Here is a 19396-nt window from a genome sequence, read left to right as displayed (position 1 = left end):
CACAACTCTTCAGGTTTTTTCTTCTTCTTCTTCTTCTTCTTCTTCTTCTTCTTCTTCTTCCCCTCCACCAACTACATGATTTAATTCTGGGGGATTTAAACACTTAGGTATAAGCCGTTTCCTGCAGTCTCTCTGAAATTTGTCATCCTCTTAACTTTTTGTACTCACTGGGTATAAAGTTATAATACATGGCTCTTTGATATATATTAGCCTGAGTCTTCTGCAGTCATTATCACTACTCTACTACGAATTATTTGTGTTGCACAGGGAGCTGCCACTTTGAAGAAAGCTCACTTACATCAAATAGCTTCTATTTCTCTCTTATATAATTTACAGTATCAAACTGACACTCAACATACAACAACAGTAATGTAAGTGCCATTTTGTAATGCCTTAGAATTTTAGCAGCATGGAAAGCTGCCCAATACTAAAACCAGGTCTCAGCCACAGTCAACCTGCCAAACAATGCCCCTGCTGATACCGTAATCCAGAAAACTCTGACACTTCTGTAACCACCATACATATGTGCCACTGACGTAGGAGTGGAACAGTCTTCAGTAAGTTTCAGCAGTTTGACTGCTGCACAACAGTTGGATCCTGGTCATCAGCTCCCATTCCTGAGGCTTCCAGGCGATGTAGAAACATGGCTCTCCTGTAAACTCAGCACTGGACTGCCATATTTAAACTCCCAGGTCCAGTCTGTCGCCATCAGCACAGCTGGGCCTTTCTATAAAATACAGCCTGTGCCAGGTTGTCACCGTATGTACGACACCACTACAGTACATTTGCTGTCTCTGGGCTGTGAAGCAGCGTCTGCTCTCTGATAGTGTCACCTGGAGCTGCAAGCATTTGCCTCTGCCTCCATGATCTAGGTCAAGCCAGGAGTTCCAGACAGCCCAGCAATCACCACTGCCCACCACCGCTCACCAACTGGTAATTCCATATTCATTGCGTGAGTATTCCTGCTAGATTTGCCTGCCTAGCCCTGGCTGCCACGTGGCTCATTACTGTTCACCATAAATTGTCTGGTTGTTGCAGATGCACTTATTTGCATTGCACGTATGGCTGTTAATAAAGAGATTTGACAACAGATTGGCTGCTTAAATTGGCGGCACTTCCACCCACCTCCAACAAGGAACAACTTACCCACACCTTCCCATAACAATGACCCATTACACTTGGTTTTAGAACAACTATTGAAGGCTGTTTTGGTGAACCAATTCAGGGCAGAAACAAAGACGATGCTGCAGCAGTGGCAATCAGTGCAAGTTTTCAAGTAAGTGCACTTTAACTTTTGTTTGGGCCTTTAAGGTTGTGCTTTTCTTTCTTTCCTTTCTTTTCTGTACACCAGTGATGGTAGTAGCAACCAAAAATGTCTGTCGGTGAGAAAGTTACAACTCAGGTGATGATATAGATTTGCTGAATGAGATAGCCAAAAAGCCAGCTGATAATGAGGCTTTGTGTAGGGAAACACATTGTTTAATGGATGAAAGAAAGAAATGGCCGACTTCTAACGTGTCTCCACGCACCTTTGATGCTGATACTGACTCACTGGTGTGCCCCATTTTTGAATAAACTGAGGAAGATGTTCTTTTTTCTTTAGGTCACATACAGCCATGAAGTTAGGTAAATGGAGTAACAAGCAGCTGTTAAATACAGCTCGTTTAAAATTAGTATAGGATGATAGAACGTACGTAATGGGCTATGAGAAGTTGCAGATGTTCAGTCTTTTAGTACAAAAAGCTTGGGTATTGGTAGAAATTTTTTTAATGTTAATACACATGAACTGACAAATGATGATACAGCCAATAAGGCTATTCTGCAGGAAGCAGAACAATGGGCACTTGATGTGTTTTTAAGGTGTCTGCAGCTGAGATGCCATGAAAAGTGTGCATGGAATTCCTGAAAACCTAGAACGAAGCAGTAGCAACTGTGGCAGCTTTGTCTGTGCCAGTGTCAGTGACTAGACCAAGAGAGGAGCGGGTAGTTTTTAATACAGAGGTCATATGTTATTGATGTGGCTCTCACCACATTCAGTGGTTTTCTACAAGGCCATAGAAATGGCAGCAGCTATGTGAAGATGGAATCTGGGTAACACGTGTACCTCCATTAAATGGGATGGGGGTGCTGTGATCTCTGTGCAACACTCCCAGTAAGTCTGACCACAGGACAGCCCTGTGTGAAATCAGTGGCAGACATTTGCCTGTCTGGTTATGTTAAAGGAAGACTGAGTATGTTTTTTTTTTTTTGGATACATGATCACTGGCAGGTATCCTTGGCTAATCAGTGTTGGTGCAGTGAATTTACACCAAACATGTTGTAGGCTAAGTGGTGTAGGTAGTAATAGTGCTTACTTGCTCTGTTTGGCATTGTTGGATTTCTGAGTGTGGAGGAAGAACTTCCGGGTGTGTCTGGAAGTTCACCTTAGCATCGGCATAAGCTGCGATGTCACTCTCGGCCAGGACTTCCCTGTTAAACATCACACCAATGTCAATCTACAATAGCTGGATGGGACATTCTGTCTTGGTTTTAGTGCTGAGAGAACCAAACTGTTGCAAAGAACACCTGAAATGTAAGGAAAACCAATTAAACTGAACACATGGTCTCTTAGACACAACTTGTGGGATACAATATGAAAAGGATGGGAGGACTGCTTTGGTTCGATATAGGAGCTGACTTGCTGATAATACTTCATCTGTAGTGAAGCCAGAGAACAAAGAACGAGTTGACTGGGGATTTCAGTGTAGAGTACATGAACCCAGGACAGTCTGTCAGTTTAATTGCACCAAGGGGAAAGGTGTTGCATCTGAACAGATGTGACAGTGCGGACACGGAGAGATTATTAGAGGAATACACAGGATTATTTAACCTGCCTGGACCAGTGCCTGCTATGTCACTAGTGCAGCACATAATTGCCACTGCAAACAGGTTGCCTATGTACAAGAAACCATATTGGGTCCCCCATCATCCACTAGCAGTGATAGGAGTTTACTGAACAACAGCTGCAGGACAGAATTATAGAAGAAAATGCCAGTCCCTGGTCAGCACTGGTTGTCATTGTGCCAGAGAAATCCTGAGATGGTAAGAAGGTTAATAGGTTCTGCTGCAATTATAGCTATTTAAACCAGTGAACAACAACTGATCAATACCCCATACCGAACATTACGGAGACCTTAGACGGAGTGGGGCAATGCTGATATTTTACCCTCATGGACTTATGAACATTCCACAGCTTGTTAGATGGGGTGCTATGGGGGTCTGAATCCAAAAGAATACATGGTCTTCCTGGATGATATCATTGTTTTCTTCAAGGACATCTGGGAGCACATGGTATATCTATGAGAGGTATCTGAATGGGTACGGCAGGGGTATGACCCTGGCTCTTATTGCCACTTCATATTACAGGAGGCCTGCTCTTTAGGCCATATTTTCGGACATGATGATGTACGAAACTGACCCATGACTAGTACAAGCCATAAAAGATTTCCCAACGACAAACAAAGTACAAGAGTTGTAGTCACATCGTGGGATCACCAATTTTTACCGAAGATATATTCCAAAATATGCAGATGTAGGAAGGCCCCTTATGCCTTTGTTGAAGGATGGAGTAAAGTTACAATAGACTTCAGACTGCGAAACAGCATTTGAGTGATTGAAAAAATTACTAGCCAGTGGTCCCACCCTTGCTTTTCCCAACTACCAAAAATAGTTTATATTGCTCTGTGATTTGAGCAGCCGTGCTCTAAGCTGTGTCTGAAGCTGTCAAGAGACAGGAAAGAACACCCACTAGCATACACTTCTAGATAGCTCAATAAAGCAGAAAAAAACTACTCAAATACTGAAAAAGAAACGCTCATGCTAATTTTTTGCATCTCTTATTTCTGCTGATATCTATACGTGCACTGTCACCAAGTTTGGGCATTACTGAGTTAAAAGCAGCTCCATATGTAATTTCCCAAGCGAGTCTATTTGTACACCGCAAGGTGGCTAGGCCATGCTATGTAATCATGGTGACATTGCAGAGAGACCATGCAATTACAAACCAGCCTGCAGAGTATTTCTACACCATCATGAGGTGTTGATCTGGGTGTGCCTAGAAGCAATGTATCACGACAACAAGTGTGCTATTGATCACTGCAATACCCTCTGTTTATAGCACAGCTTTGCACAGTCTGATAGCACCCTCCATGACTCTGGGTCCATGGGAGTCTCTATCATGCTTCACGCCATGGCCCAACCAGTAGTTAACATCAGTCTGGGTAGTCTGCTCCACCAGACCAGCTCAAAGTTTTTGGTCCACACCCATGGACTTAGAAAATCACTAAAGATGAGCCACCCTCAGGCTCCACGACAGCACTGAAGCCCTGCCTTGGAGAGCAGCAGCAGCCAGGGCGATAATGCTGCCATACTTCTAAATCAGTAGCAAAGGGTGCCTGTGAGAATTCAGCAGATGTTTACATTGCTGGCTTTGCTCATTCAGGGCCAAAGAGTGTAAACTGAGGCATGCACTGATGAGTGGGGTGAACAGCGTCAGCAAAGCAGGAAGTGGATATCAAACGGCGTCCTGCTGCCACGACTTCCTTGACATCACTGGTACCGCCAGTGGACCACGTGCCTGCAGACAGCACGGGTATCACAGCACTTTGATTTTGTAGCTTAATATCAAATAACATGCATTCAACATTCACAACCCGCCACTCAACTACCTCTACATCATAGTAGCCACAATCATCCTAGCTTGCTACAGAGAGGTGTCAGAAGTATCTGTGGACCTCATCTGCCAACTGGCCAAACAAGTCGATCTCCACACAGCATGGCTTCACAACCACAGCATGCAGTTTCATCAAACAGTGGGGTGAGTGAGAAGACTACAGGTTTTTGTGGTTGTTTTCTTTGTTTTATGTGTAGAGGGCATGTAGTCTAAGCAAGTGATACACAGGGATTTGACGGTTATATTTGTACAGCCAGGAGAACTGGCTGAACGTTCACAATTCTGTGGCAATACAAAGGAGCATTATTTACTGCTTGTGATATGTGGTTAGTGTGATTTGCCAGGGAATTCTGCACCTTGTGTGGATTCAGTACCAGTAATTTGTGTTAATTGTCATTGGTAAGGACATGTGCCTAGTCAGTGCACAGGGTCATGATGGATGATGATAAAAACATAATACGTCAGTGTGAGCTGTGTCATACAGCCTGTTGTGAGAATATTTTGTGTTCTTTAAGTTTGTTTTGGAGATTAAGGTCCCTCAATGGTAGAGTCTCAAATTTAGTGTGTCACTAATTGGGAGACAGTTCAAATATTGGTTAATGAAATGAAATGGTGCAACTGAAAGCAGTTAATGCATATTTGCATTATAGGCTTACAGCTAGGGAGAAATGGCTAGAATTAGCCAAACAAGCTATTCCTTTATTAGATCCAGCCACAGCCAGTTCGATCACACCCTTCTCTGAAGAGTCAACTGAAGACATAATGACCTGTAGTTAGCAGCTAATTTGGGGGGGGGGGGGGGGAGGAGGGGCGGTCACGGGATAAGTTATTAGAGGTGACAAAGTTACGACTAGTAGAGGAAGCCAACATGAATGTCAGTGATCTATACAGGTGAACCACACTTTCCCAAAATTCTCCCAAGAAAACAAGATCACCCATTCACCTTCCCCGTTACAATCCTGACACGCTCATGCTCATTTCATTTCATATTGCTTTGCAATGTTGGTTTGTTTTTCCTACTCGTCTGCATTAACTTACATTTTTCTACATTTAGAGGTAGCTACCATTCATCACACCAACTAAAAATATTGTCTAAGTTATCTTGTATCCTTCTACAGTCACTCAACTTCGACACATTCCTGTACATCACAGATTGCTGGCCACTCTGTCCACCAGATCATTTGTGTATATAGAAAATAACAGTGATCCTATCACACTTCCATGGGGCACTATTGATGACGCCGTTTCACTCACCATTGTGGAAATCATACTACTTAAGGGGTCTACGAGCCACTTTCATACCTGGGAACCCGTTGCGTATGCTTGTATCTTCGTTAACAGCATGCAGTGGCATATCATGTCAAATGCTTTTTGGAGAAATATGGAATTTGCCTGTTGCCCTTAATCCATGGTTTGCAGTATATAATGAGAGAAAATGGCAGGCTGAGTTTTGCATGAGTATTACTTTCTAAAACTCTGCTGATTCGTGAACATGTTCAAGAATTCTGCAGCAGTCCGATGTTAAGGATATTGGTCTGTAATGTTGCAGATCCATTCTTTTACCCTTCGGTAGAGAATTTTGTGGGCAGAATAAAGAAGGTGAATGTGCTGACACATGATTTAGAGGAGAGTGACATGGGAAACAGAGATCTACTCCATGAAACAGAACAGAGGGCATCGGACGCATTTCTAAGGGGTTTGCCGTGTGATGTGCCTAGAAGGGTGAGGAGGGGTGCTCCGAATTATTTATATCCTATGGTCAGTTTATCTATCGGTGAGTGTGAAGAAACTGATGTAGTACCAGGAATACGGGATAAGAGTGTTCTTTATTAACGTGAGATGTTGCAGCTGTTAGGCAATGGGACATGGACACCACCAATGTGATTGTAGAAATGGTAAGGAGAAACGGGATGAATAAGCAAGTGTTAAATGAAAAAGGGAACCCCAATTCTACTAGTATGGGTGCAGAGATGGAATGTAGTACAGAGGGAATAATGAAGGGTATGAAGCACAAGTTGTTATTGGTCACTGGCGTGCGTGTGTCAGTAGCAAATATGGACCTTGTGGCTCAGAGGTGATTAAACCCTCCATACTACAAATAAGGTGGAGTTGGAGATAGTGAGTCTTTAGGCTCAGCAATGGTAGATTTTCAGGTGGGGATGTAGTGTTTTAAGCAGTGCATAGAGATTGTAGTCCAGGTAAGTGATCATCACTGCATGGTCTAATCCTAAGACTTTCTGATAATGCAGTATGCTAAAATTGACCTTATATGATGTATAGTTGAAGGTAGAGGGACAACATTCCAACTGGAGGATACGGCTGCCAGGATATTACAAATGCGAGGTGCACTAATCTTAAGGAGTGAACCACCTAAACTGCTGTCAACACACTAAAGATTAATTCACATGATATTATGCTGCAAGTAAGCAGGAAGTTGGTCTAGGTAAATATGGGACTGGAATGGCCCATTAATGCATTGTGCTCTGTGGAACCATTGGTGAAAATGACAAATTAGACACATCACATTGCTTTTTAAGGAGAAGTATAGTATGCGTACGGGATGAAATGTAAACGAAAGTAGTGTCTGTGAATTTAGATAATTTTGGCACTGTTGAAGTACAGCTGACCAAAGGAATGTTATTAGCTAATTTGAAAGTCCTGAGAACTTTCCTGGCATGTATAGTTTCAATCATGCTTGTTTGAGCTACTGGAGTTGGCAGTCATGCATGCATGCAGTTTGCTTCCTTGTGTGAATGAATGATGTGTTTCTCTTTTTTTCCTGGCAGAGTCTGTGGCTGAAAGATTATGCATAAATGTCTTTTGGTTGTGTGTGTGGTTTGTGTAGCGGAATAATACTTTTTCTTGTGTGAAGGTTAACTTTTTTTTGGTCAATTTATCAGTAAACTATACATCTCAAATGCAAATTGTTGGTAATAAGGATTTTACAGCACTTTACTGAGTGTGTCCACACCATTAATCAATTCTAATAACGAAACTGTAAAACTGCTGTGCCTGTCTGTTTGAATACACTAATCTCCAAAACTAGTAGACAAATTTTCAGAGCATTTTTTGCAGATATCTTGAGTGTACCTTTGGGCAACATATAGGCTTCATTTCATTATATGAATCATTTACAGTCATCAGAACTCCACAACTGAAATGTATTTTATGAAATTCATGTTGGAAAATACATCAAAAGTGATTCTATTTACTGAGCCGTCATTTTTTATTTATAAGATCATCATCAGGACACAAATCGTCATCTTGGCGTATTATGTGCTTGTATAAACCATCATGTTCTTCATAATGACCATTCTGACTGATGTTTCAAACATGCAAGGTCAAATCTGCTTCTAAATTTCTACCTTTGTAAATTTCAGATACAGACAACATTACAGGTTGAACATGTGTGATGGATGTCATTAAACAGCTTAATGTGAATAGCCAACATCTACTCAAACTCTCCTCTACTGTCATGAAATATCGGACATGATTGAAGAGCAAAGTGTACATATCACATATGTCATTATCTGAAATGTCTTACAATCAAATCCTTGCAATTATTACATTCTTTGCTATTCTGTATTTTTTTTAAGCCTTCTAGTGGTACACATACAATTACATAATAATAGAGGAAATTGCTTTGGGTGTAAGGTGTAGTTCTATGAATGGAGAGGAAATGAGATAAGAAAATGAATAAGTTTTCTGAACCATGAATTCCCCAACAGCATATAGTAAAAGAAGAATTGACAGAGGTTTGATGCATAATGTACAGGAAATAAATAAAATCTTAAAAAAAAATACATCAGTAAAATAAATTAAAATTGTGTCTTATATCAGATTCCACAACTGATAGGAGAGGATAGGAGGTGATCACGGCTAGAGTCATATTTTTATTGATGTTATACAACATCTATTTCATTCACGAAATTTTGTCCAATTTGCAATCTTTGTAATGATGATACTATATCTACTGCTTACTCCATATTTCACTATGAATATCTTTCTTCTACCTCACAACTATGTCCTATTAAAAGTACATGTATACGTCTCAATAAATTATTAATTTATATGAAACAGCTAGAATTCTCTTCACAAACACGTTCAAGGAAATTGTTTTCTGAATACCTTCATTTTCCTAACAGGAAGTTCATCCTGGCTCTTTGGCAGGTACTCCAGCAAATGACTCCGACTCAGCTGTAATGGCTTGTAGCTGCGCTGAATCCCCATGACTTCTATAAGACGATTTTTCACTGTCAAGTAAAAAGAAAGAGGCACATACAAGTGTGTGATATTGACATTAACAAGTGATCAGTGCCATGAATATATAGTTTTTTTTTTTTTTTGCCCTGATAACATAAACACGTTAGTTACTAAAGGTATTTTTAAATAAATATGACAGCTAAACTTTTGTTTCATCTCTAAGCCCTAATCATGCTGTGGCTTCAAATAACTGAAAGAACAGAATGGAAAAAGAGAGTAAGTCTTCAGGGATGCACAAAATTCCAGTTGGGTGTACCTAAAAAGAAAATAAAAGAAATGGATCAATCTGGCTATAATGAGGAGATGTAACAAAGCTACAGCTGATGATCATGATGCTTTTAGGAGGATAGCTGCAACAGAAAATCAGTGCAAATATGGATTCTTATCATTGTTAGCCAACAGTAAATTCCTTGCTGAAATTCAGGGAAATAGAATGTGGTTTGCAATAATTACATGAAGTTCCTGAAGTATGTAAATGCAAGAAACTATAGGAAACAGTTCTGAGAAGTGAAAGAAAATAACACATTCACACTAAAACAAAATACAATATTTATATGCAGTGATCACATGTTATGAGAAATACTTGGAAAATAATCAGTTGGTGAGAGAGAGAGAGAGAGAGAGAGAGAGAGAGAGAGAGAGAGAAAGCAGGAGTACAAGTATACACACAAAAGAATGCAGGGCTGTCACGAAATTGACAATATAGCTCTGAAATTTCGTAATATAATAATATAACAGATTTCAGTCAAGTTGGGTGAACATAATTCTTGCAAAGGTCCTGAGTTTGAGTCTCAGTCCGACACACAGTTTTAATCTGCCAGGAAGTTTCACTTCAGCACACTCCACTGCAGTGTGAAAATCTCATTCTCGAAACATCCCAGGCTGTGGCTAGGACACATCTTGACAATATCCTTACTTCCAGGCATGAAAGAGAGCTTCTGTGAAGTTTGGAAGGTAGGAGATGAGGCCTTTGTCAAAGTGAGGCAGTGAGGATGGGTTGTGAGTCATGCTTGGGTGGCTCAGTCGATAGAGCACTTGCCTGTGAAAGGCAACTGCGCATGGAAAGCAAAGGTCCCGAGTTTGAGTCTCAGTCCGGTCCACAGTTTTGACATTAGATGGTGGAAGCAGTCAAAATTATCCCTGTCGTACTTTTTTCTTTCATTGTCATATCCAATTTATTTACTTCATTAATGAAATCATACGACTTTTCCTAAGTGTTTCTCTTGTGTATGGTGATGTATTAGGATTTACGAAATATATTTTTTTCTTCAACATTTCATTTGATATACCTTGAATGGCAGAAGGGGTAAAATTTGACCCCACTGTAATTTCTCTTCTGAATACATATAATTTATCCAATGATGAAGACGCAAGAGTCAGCAGTCATGCAGAGCAGTTGCTGCTCATTGTTGCAACTTGCCACCTGTAAATTCCAATCTATCACAGTTATTACTGTGTCATTTAGGAATAGTTTTTGTCCATGAAAAATGTTTTCAAACATGTGTCAACAGCATGGACTTTCTGATGAAGAAGTGTTACATCTCTTTGAATTTGAATCAGAGATTGACTTCACTGATGAAGATGATGATACTGTACCTGAGACACGTGACCGAGGAGCGATTAGTGGAAGAGTATTCATATGCTGATCTACATCAATTGTCACAGCTTTCATCACAACAGGTACAGTTGGAAGTGTCTACAAAGATGGTTGCTATGGATGGAACAATGTGGAATATTGCCAATTTTTGAACCATGTGAGAGATTGCCAATTTTTTGTTTTCTGAAAAAAGGTCAACTGTGAACATTCTAAAGGAGAGAGGAGGTCGCAATGCTTACATCTGCCAATGAGTAGATGACTCTGTCATCAGTGCCTTCCATCTTATTTTTGATGAAGGAACGCTATGTCTCATGAAGAAATACAAAGAATCAAATGCTCAAAAAATACTAAACAAACAATGGCTGGATTGTGTCACTTGAAGAAACACAGATACCGAGAGCCATCAAGTAGGCTTGGGGTGTCATTTGTGCAAAAGGTATGTCGCACTCTTGGGGGACCCTAGCTGAATGTCTGGCACCCAACAAATTTGCTCTTGTATCTGAAATTTGGGGAAAGTTGACTGAAAACTGTATTCCTTCTTAACACCCTGGAGAAAATATGACCACTGATGAGCAACAAGCAAAACAAGACGCAAGTTCACTCAATTCACACACAAATATGGTCTCAAATTCAGGTTGGCTGTCGATATAACAACAAAGTATACATGAAATGCTTTCCCATACCTCAGCAAAGAGGACATGCATAGAGAGAAGCAACCATTTGGAAAGTACACTGTTCTGTATGTCATGCAGGCATTTGGAAATAAAAGAAGAAATGTGATGAGACAACTTCTTTATGTGTCTTCAAATTACTAAGACACCCAAAGAAAAGAAAACTTCATTAGTTTGTACAATGAACAAGATTCATTGTGAAATCCCCCATGAAGTAAGGAAGCCCAATGCTGAAACACACTCCACCACCATCCTACATCATACTGGCAACACAGACTGTGCCATAAGACTTTATACCAAGAAAATAACAATCAAAATGTCATTCTTCTGAGTACACTGCATGCTGAAGTAGCAGTAAGCAAGGAAGGAAAGAAAGAAAGAAAGAATAAACCTGAGGCCTTAACATTCTACAAAGCAGCAAAATATGGGGTGGACGTGGTTGACCAAATGACCCGTAAATATGCTACAGAGATTGCATGTAGGAGATGGCGAATGAAAGCCTTCTGCAACATCTTGGTCATGGTGGCAATAAATGCAAGAGTCGTCTACAACATAGTTACGAACAGGAAAATGGAAAGGAAAAAGTTCATACTTCAGCTGGTGAATGAACTCAAGGGAACGAAAGAGCAAGAACATCACGCAAAGAAAGAGGATATGGGATTGAAATCATGTAGAAAGCAGAGGAAGTGCCAAATCAGCCTCTGCAAAGGCAACAAGACCAGTGAAAACTGTGTAAACTGCCTCAAAGCTGTGTGAGGAAAATGTGGGTGTAAAACAGAAATCACCTGTGCTAAGTGTATCTAGCAGAGTCCAATGACTTGAGTTGTAAAACACTTGTAAGAGTGATATGGACCAAAAATACTAAATGTGTCTAGAAGATTGTACAGATAGATGATAAATGAAAATCTATAGTTCCATAAATTTGTTGGCATTAGCAACAATCAATTTGTAGGATATTTTCTTGTTGAAATAAATAAGTAATTATTAATTATCATGTTAAATAATTACTGTGACTGCTAGTAAAAAAGGAATGGAATAACAAAAACTAAAATAAAGTACTTGTTTAAGTCAAATATGAAAATATTTTATGTGGAATCAAAATTAGCCCTTTCTGCCATTTTAGGAATGTCAGAAACTCTGCCATTCTAGTGTTAATCTGCCAGGAAGTTTCACATCAGTGCACACTCCACTGCAGAATGGAAATTTCATTCTGAAAACAATAACTATTTAACTAGTTTTTTTTTTCATTTTAAGTAGCATAGACCATTTTTGTAATTGACAAACTTTTCGTCAATTGCACTGTTATTGAAGTTGTTGCTAGCTAATATTTTATCTGCACTTCATGGAAGGCTTTCAAGGCAGTTTTTTGAAAAGACTGAAAGGAATGATGTGTTCACTGCCACAAAGCTGTCACCAGCCGTAGCACTATCTGCCAAATAACAAAGGAAAAAAAGGAGTACACATAATGAAAAGAAAGTTACTTTTCACTGTTGTGAAAGACCATTGGACATTATTACAATATCATTTTAGCAGTCCTCTGGCTCACTTCAATGTTACATGGATCCATATTATATAAGAAACTAATAGTGAAGACAATACAAACAAAGAACTACAGTGCATACATTATAAAACATTTACTTGGGTTGTTCAATGAACAATAACTACTGTACCCAGGAACCAGCAAAGATTACCACAATCCCTTTAATATCCTCCAGTGATAATGATACAAACCTACCACATATAGCAGTGCAGCTGGGGCAGTCTCCACGGGGTGACACACTGGCATACAAGAACAAAGCAAGGTCATCACAGATCATGCTATGTCACTTGGGCATGGACAATTGCCTTGTACCTGGGATAAAGGGGGCTGCCTGTTAGTATCATATTGTGCCCATACTGTTTAACATCATGATCTTCCAGATGAGTGCAACATTGATGAACACTGCTGTAATACTTGTTGCCTTTCATGGACTCTATGTGGTTTACTTGTGTTTGTGCAATTGAAGACTCTTGGCTCTGAACTGATTTTCAAGCTGTGTAGCCTAGTATTACACTGCTGAGTGAACTCTGTGTTCCATCCTGTCATTAACGTATCTTGTATTAGTTCAATAAAGTGTGGTTATGAGGTATTTTCAATTGTGTGTGAACAAAAACCAGTAAAATGCATCTGGAAGAATGTAAAGGCGTGTCAGCTACAAATGGACTTGGAAGAACAGTAAATGGAACAAGAGTGGGTACAGCAAGAGCAACGACTTGAGCAACAAGAGCAGCGAGAATAAAAGCTAGGAGCACAATTTGTGGAGCTTCATCTGGAGCAGATAGCACCCACCATCAGCCCCCCCCCCCCCCTCCAGCTACCAGCAGGACCAAAGCAGCCTGCAATCTTGCCACCTGCATTTTCGGCATTCAATGATGATAAAGAGGAATAGTAATCCTATAGACTGCAACAGCACTTCACAGCATTTGAGGTAAACCAATCTCAATAGTCAGAAGCAAGTCTTTCTTTCTTGGTATGGTCCAGATATGTTTCAGTTACTGCATAAACTAGCTCCAGCAGCAGACCCTGATTTGTTGCCTTTTGTAGAAATGTGTGAATTGCTAATGACATATTAGTGTGAATTGCTAATGACATATTATAGAAGCAAACACCCATAGTAGCAGCTATACTGCATTTTCATCAGTCACAAAAAAGTCAGGCCAAGCTTATCAAAGCTTGGTTTAGATCACAAGTGCTCATTTTAATGTTGTTAGTCTCATATACGTGGTCAGTGTCATACATGAATTCACTGAGTAATGATATGCAGATAAAGAAATCTGCCACAAAGCATTAAAATTACTAAATCCAAATTACTCAAGCAACAGACCTAACTCAATGGACCAATGCAGAACTTATAGATTAGCCTCCAGATATAGTTAAAGTATGAAGCTATAGAAGCTCATGTATGAGTAGTTCAAATGTTGCCACAGCATCAGATTGTTAGCCAGGCTTCAGCCAAAAATCAGTGCAGAGCAAGCAAATAGCATGCCAGCCTGGACAGCAACCTGAAACTTTCCCCACCTCGTGGAATACAGGGGGAATGTATACAACATTCACACTTCAGCAGTCACTGTGCTCTCATTTCTTGCACTCAATGTTTCACTTCATACAACTGGCTTAACTGCTGTTTCTGTGATGCGGTATGACAGTGCTGTAACAAACAATGCCATTCAGTAGTTGTGTACTATAGCAATTAAGTGCAGGGGTTCTGGGAAGGTTCAGCATGAAAAATAGACACAGTAGTAGCTAAATATTACAGTACCTGTGGTGGAAAAAATCCTACAAAATGTCAGTGAACCTAACTATAAAATAATACCAAAGGTGTTTCTTAATCGCACTGGTGCTATGGTAACTTTAATCAACTTGGAAATTTATCATCAAATTGTGTCCACGCCATTACCTTGAGCAATCCCACATTTGGTGCCATAGAGTGATCAGAGCACTCGAATATGGACACATTCAGTGCTGAAGCAAAGTACAAGAAAGTGACTTGCAACTATTGATAGTGGATCAGTATAGAATAACAAATATTTTGAGACACTGTGTATCTACAAATTTTGAATCCACATACAGGTCACAGTACGTTTAATTGAGCAGGACATTCTCTTCAAACCCTAAAATACTTACATAAGGAATTTGAGTCACTATTTGCACCAGGTCTTGAGTATGCTAACAATTTCACAGTGCGTATCATTTTAAAGCCTGAAGCAACATCCAATTTCTGCATGGTATACCTAGTGCCAACTGCAGCAACACAATCAATTAAAGAAGAACCTGACCACCAAAAAAGCTTGGAAATTCTCAAACCTTTCATGTCACGTAATTAGGATATAATGACAACAGTAAGAAAGAAACCAAGTGAATTACTAAGATAATGTGGAGATTTAAAATCAACAATTAATTATGAGTCAATCATAGATTCATGTCTAATCCCAAAGCCACAAGAATTGCCATCAAAATTAGCTCAAGGGGAGTATTTCTTAAAAACAAATTTAGAAGATACTTGCCTGCAGTTGCCACTAGACAAAAATTCACAAAATATAACGGTTACCGAAAGTCCTTTGGTTTGTGCAAAAATATACTGCTTCTGGTTGTGTCAAAATTGTGCCAACAATTTCTCAGTATTATCTTGAGCAACTATGAGCATCTTCACTTGTTGCACAAGTTACCTGACAATATCTTAGAGACAGATCATAGCAAAACTGAGCACCTGGAGAATTTGCACCCAATATTTTGTCATCTTTAAGAAGCCAACCTAAAGTGTAACATTGACAAATATAAGTATTTCAAAAAGAAAGTAGAGTGCCTCAGCATGGATTAGTACAAAAGGCACCATACACGAAGTGCACCATGTAGCTGCTATCAGTGTACTGCCATACACATAGAAACTATCAATACTACAAGCATTCTTACGGAAACTCAGCCATTACTCAATATTTATCACAGAAGCAGTAGATCTCCTGCATTCATTCAACAAACAATGCTACAAAGATTTAATGTTTATTTGATTAAAGGAATGACAATTACCATTCCAAAAACTGATATGGAAACTCCAATCATGACCCTTTCTAGCCATGTACACACCTAGAAAAACATCAGTGGTAGCAGCAGATGTGTCCCAATATAGTCTAGGTGCGGTGCTTGCACTTCAAAATCAAGGTGTAGCAGAGTTGCCCATTCATTCTGCTTAGAAGACGTTAACAGCAGTCTAAAGAAATTATTCACAAATTGAAAATGAGGCACTTACTGTAATTTTTGCACTAAAGAAATTTCATATACGTGAATGATGTGAAATTCCATTTGGTCACTGACCAAAAACCATTCCTTGGATCATTTGGTCCAAGGACAACAAATCTCAGAAAAGACAGCTCAAATACTGCAGTGGTGAGCTCTGTATCTACATTAGTACAACCATGCCATCTACTAAAAGCTAACAGGGAAACATGCAAGCACTGATGCCTAGACCCAATTACCTGTGGGTTAGGGACCATCATACAAGGATACAGTTATCTGCTTACAATTAGATTTGGAACTTCAGCAATCAACAACTTCCCTGTGACATCCCTCATCATTGCTCAAGTTACAAGTGACAGCTCAGTCTCATTACAGATTGTCATATACATAACAGAATGGCTGAAAAAACACCTTGTGGATATGCAGCTCAACACTTTTTCCTGATATGCCATCAGTACAACTATTAAATGGCATAATGATTTCCACAGCTGATGATCAGCAGTGTCATGTCACCATTTTTCCACAGTATTGAAACAATGAGTTTTTCCTTCACTCCACCAGAGCCAATTGGGAATGACAAGACTGAAAAGCTTGGGCTCCCAATATGTTTATCGCCTAAGCCTCACCATCATTCTGCATCTCTGTCAACATCCATGTAGTGACTCCATATTGATTTTGGTGGTCCCTTCCTCAGTTCCATGAAGGTGGTGGTGGTGGTGGTGGTGAAGTCTGTGCAGGTGAACACATTGTCAAACTTCCCTTATATTAATAAAATTATATCCACTACCACAGAAACATCAGTTAGGGCAATGAACAAAAGTTTTTTTTTAATTTTTTTTTTATTGAAGACCTCCTCAGACAATAATTTATGACCATAGACCACAATTTAGAATGAAGAACTTTGAGGGTTTCTGATATAAGAATGGTATATAACACAGGAAATTAGCACTATTCACCCTTGAAGCAATGGCAAAATGGAAAGTAAGATCATGACATTTGAACTGCAGATGCTGAAAACTTCTGCGGGGCCTCCAAGAACACAGCTCTAACTATTTCTTAACACTTACAGAACAATGGTGACTAATGGAAGGAGCCTGACTGAGGTGTTTCACAGCTGTCAGCCAAGGATGCTGTTCCATCTCCTGCCTCCAGAGTCAAGAACATAATGAGCCTAACAACCATTGTGTTTACACACACTAGGATGTTCTGGTGGTGACACCACCACCACCACCACCACCACCACCACCACCAATACACCCCCCCCCTTCCCTCCCCTCATCCTCTGTCACTTCTGTAGCAACTTGAGCCAATACTATGACAGCCACACCTCCTGCTCCAACTGACACAAGTCCCTCTAATGGAGATCACAACCAGGGTCTCTCAGCCAGATGCTCCAGTGGCCAGGCTGTGCCCAGACTGGGGACTGTCAGTGCTGCAGGGTCATTTTGGCCTATTGTGCTGAATCCAATGGGGAGGGATATAGTATCCATAAGCACTATTGATACAGGCCCATCAGAGATGGCTATGCAGCTTGGGGCAGTCTCTCATGAGAGGGAAGCACACAAGAGCAGGGCAATGTCATGTTAAGGCCTTAGTGGCGTGGCATGGCCATATGCCTTGTGTCTGGGATAAAGATCAATTACCATTTCAACATCAACATTGTTAGACTATGTTGTTTACCATTGTGATCTGCTATCACTGCTATGATACTTTGTTTTATCTTAAAAACTCTGCTTGGTAGACTACCGTTTGTTGTCAAGTGAACTCATTGTTCCGCCCTGCTATTTATGGTATCTTGTGTTCGTGCAATAAATTGAGGGCTCTTATTGTGGTACAGGAAAATATGCAGTGTCAGTGTCTTACTGGCACAAGATAGAAAAACAAAAGACACAGGACCTTGCAGAAATGATGTCACAAGCTTTATTGGGTCATTAAGGACTATGGAATGAATTAATCTTTGAAACAAGTAGTAAAGGCAGAAGCTCCTGTCATTTCATCAGAGTGGGAGGACATTGGTGCATAGACTTAAATGATTTTCATGCAACATTTTATTATAATGTCTTGCTATTATGTCTAAGATCTCTTCTCCATCTATAGTATTGTTTTTAATCTTAAATTTACAACTAAGTTTTCATCTGACTTTTCTCCCAGCTCAGTTCCTCTGTAATGAAATATGTGATTTAATTTTAACTTCATTTGGCCTCTGTTTTTTCCGCACCTAATAATCCTACTATAGTCCGTTTAATGTAACTTAATTTCTCTTCTATCTGCAGTTTATTCTCCCAAAACGTTAGAAAATGGAAGCAATTGGTTTTCTAATGTGTAATCAGCCAAACTTTGTACAGAAAGTCACAGAAACAGAAGTAGCTAGATGTATCTCATGACCTAAAGCCATTACCTAGGTACCCTTAATCCACTGCTCCCAGCAGCCTTTCATTAAGATCAGAATTCCAACGTGTGAGGAACTTGCAAGTGCAGTAAACTTTCCAACAACCCATCTGTGATATGCTAGCCTACTAGGCCCCAAAGTTCCATGAGACACATGAATAGTGCTAAACCTTGGCAGAGTTATGCTCACAGACACTTCAGCCCAAGCCTGAGTGTTTATCTCAGAGCCTGAGATCAGAATCATCAGATCCTCGGGCCGGTTGTCAATAAAATAAAAGTTAAATTTCTCATTAGTAGTGTATGCCTAGTCTACATCTATAGACTCTATCAAAGGAGAACGGGTAGTGCTGGTATGACATCAGTCCACAGCTCTGTACATGCTCCAAAGGAAGAAGAGTTCAGTATGTGATGTCTATGTCTTCTGTACTGGTGTTGGCAGGGAAAGAAGCATGTGGGATGCAGCAAACAGGTCTGGTGTTAATAACACAACTGATGTCTTGGATATCATAATTGTAATGCTGAATGTTTCAATTATATATTGGTCACAGATTATGAACAATTGCATATCCCCCTATGAATCATGGACCTTGGCGTTGGTGGGGAGGCTTGCGTGCCTCAGCGATACAGATAGCCATACTGTAGGTGCAACCACAACGGAGGGGTATCTGTTGAGAGGCCAGACAAATGTGTGGTTCCTGAAGAGGGGCAGCAGCCTTTTCAGTAGTTGCAAGGGCAACAGTCTGGATGATTGACTGATCTGGCCTTGTAACACTAACCAAAACGGCCTTGCTGTGCTGGTACTGCGAACAGCTGAAAGCAAGGGGAAACTACGGCCGTAATTTTTCCCGCGGGCATGCAGCTTTACTGAATGGTTAAACGATGATGGCGTCCTCTTGGGTAAAATATTCCAGAGGTAAAATAGTCCCCCATTCGGATCTCTGGGTGGGGACTACTCGAGAGGATGTCGTTATCAGGAGAAAGAAAACTGGCATTCT

At 40.2% G+C, this 19396-nt stretch overlaps 1 protein-coding gene across 1 annotated transcript in view; it reads right to left on the bottom strand.

Annotated features, from left to right (window-relative positions):
* The window catches only part of LOC126236405 (acyl-coenzyme A thioesterase 9, mitochondrial-like), an 85966-nt gene that overhangs the window by 56533 nt on the left and 10037 nt on the right, over window positions 1–19396 (bottom strand). Inside the window, exon 3 of the mRNA XM_049945698.1 lies at window positions 8840–8964. Within this exon, the coding sequence (XP_049801655.1) occupies window positions 8840–8964 (125 nt within the window). The remainder of the gene's footprint in view (window positions 1–8839; window positions 8965–19396) is intronic.

The sequence above is a fragment of the Schistocerca nitens genome, chromosome 2, assembly GCF_023898315.1.
Source record: "Schistocerca nitens isolate TAMUIC-IGC-003100 chromosome 2, iqSchNite1.1, whole genome shotgun sequence".
Classification (NCBI taxonomy): domain Eukaryota; kingdom Metazoa; phylum Arthropoda; class Insecta; order Orthoptera; family Acrididae; genus Schistocerca; species Schistocerca nitens.
The sequence above is the reverse complement of the archived record's forward strand: the minus strand, read 5'-3'. Positions and strand labels throughout refer to the sequence as shown.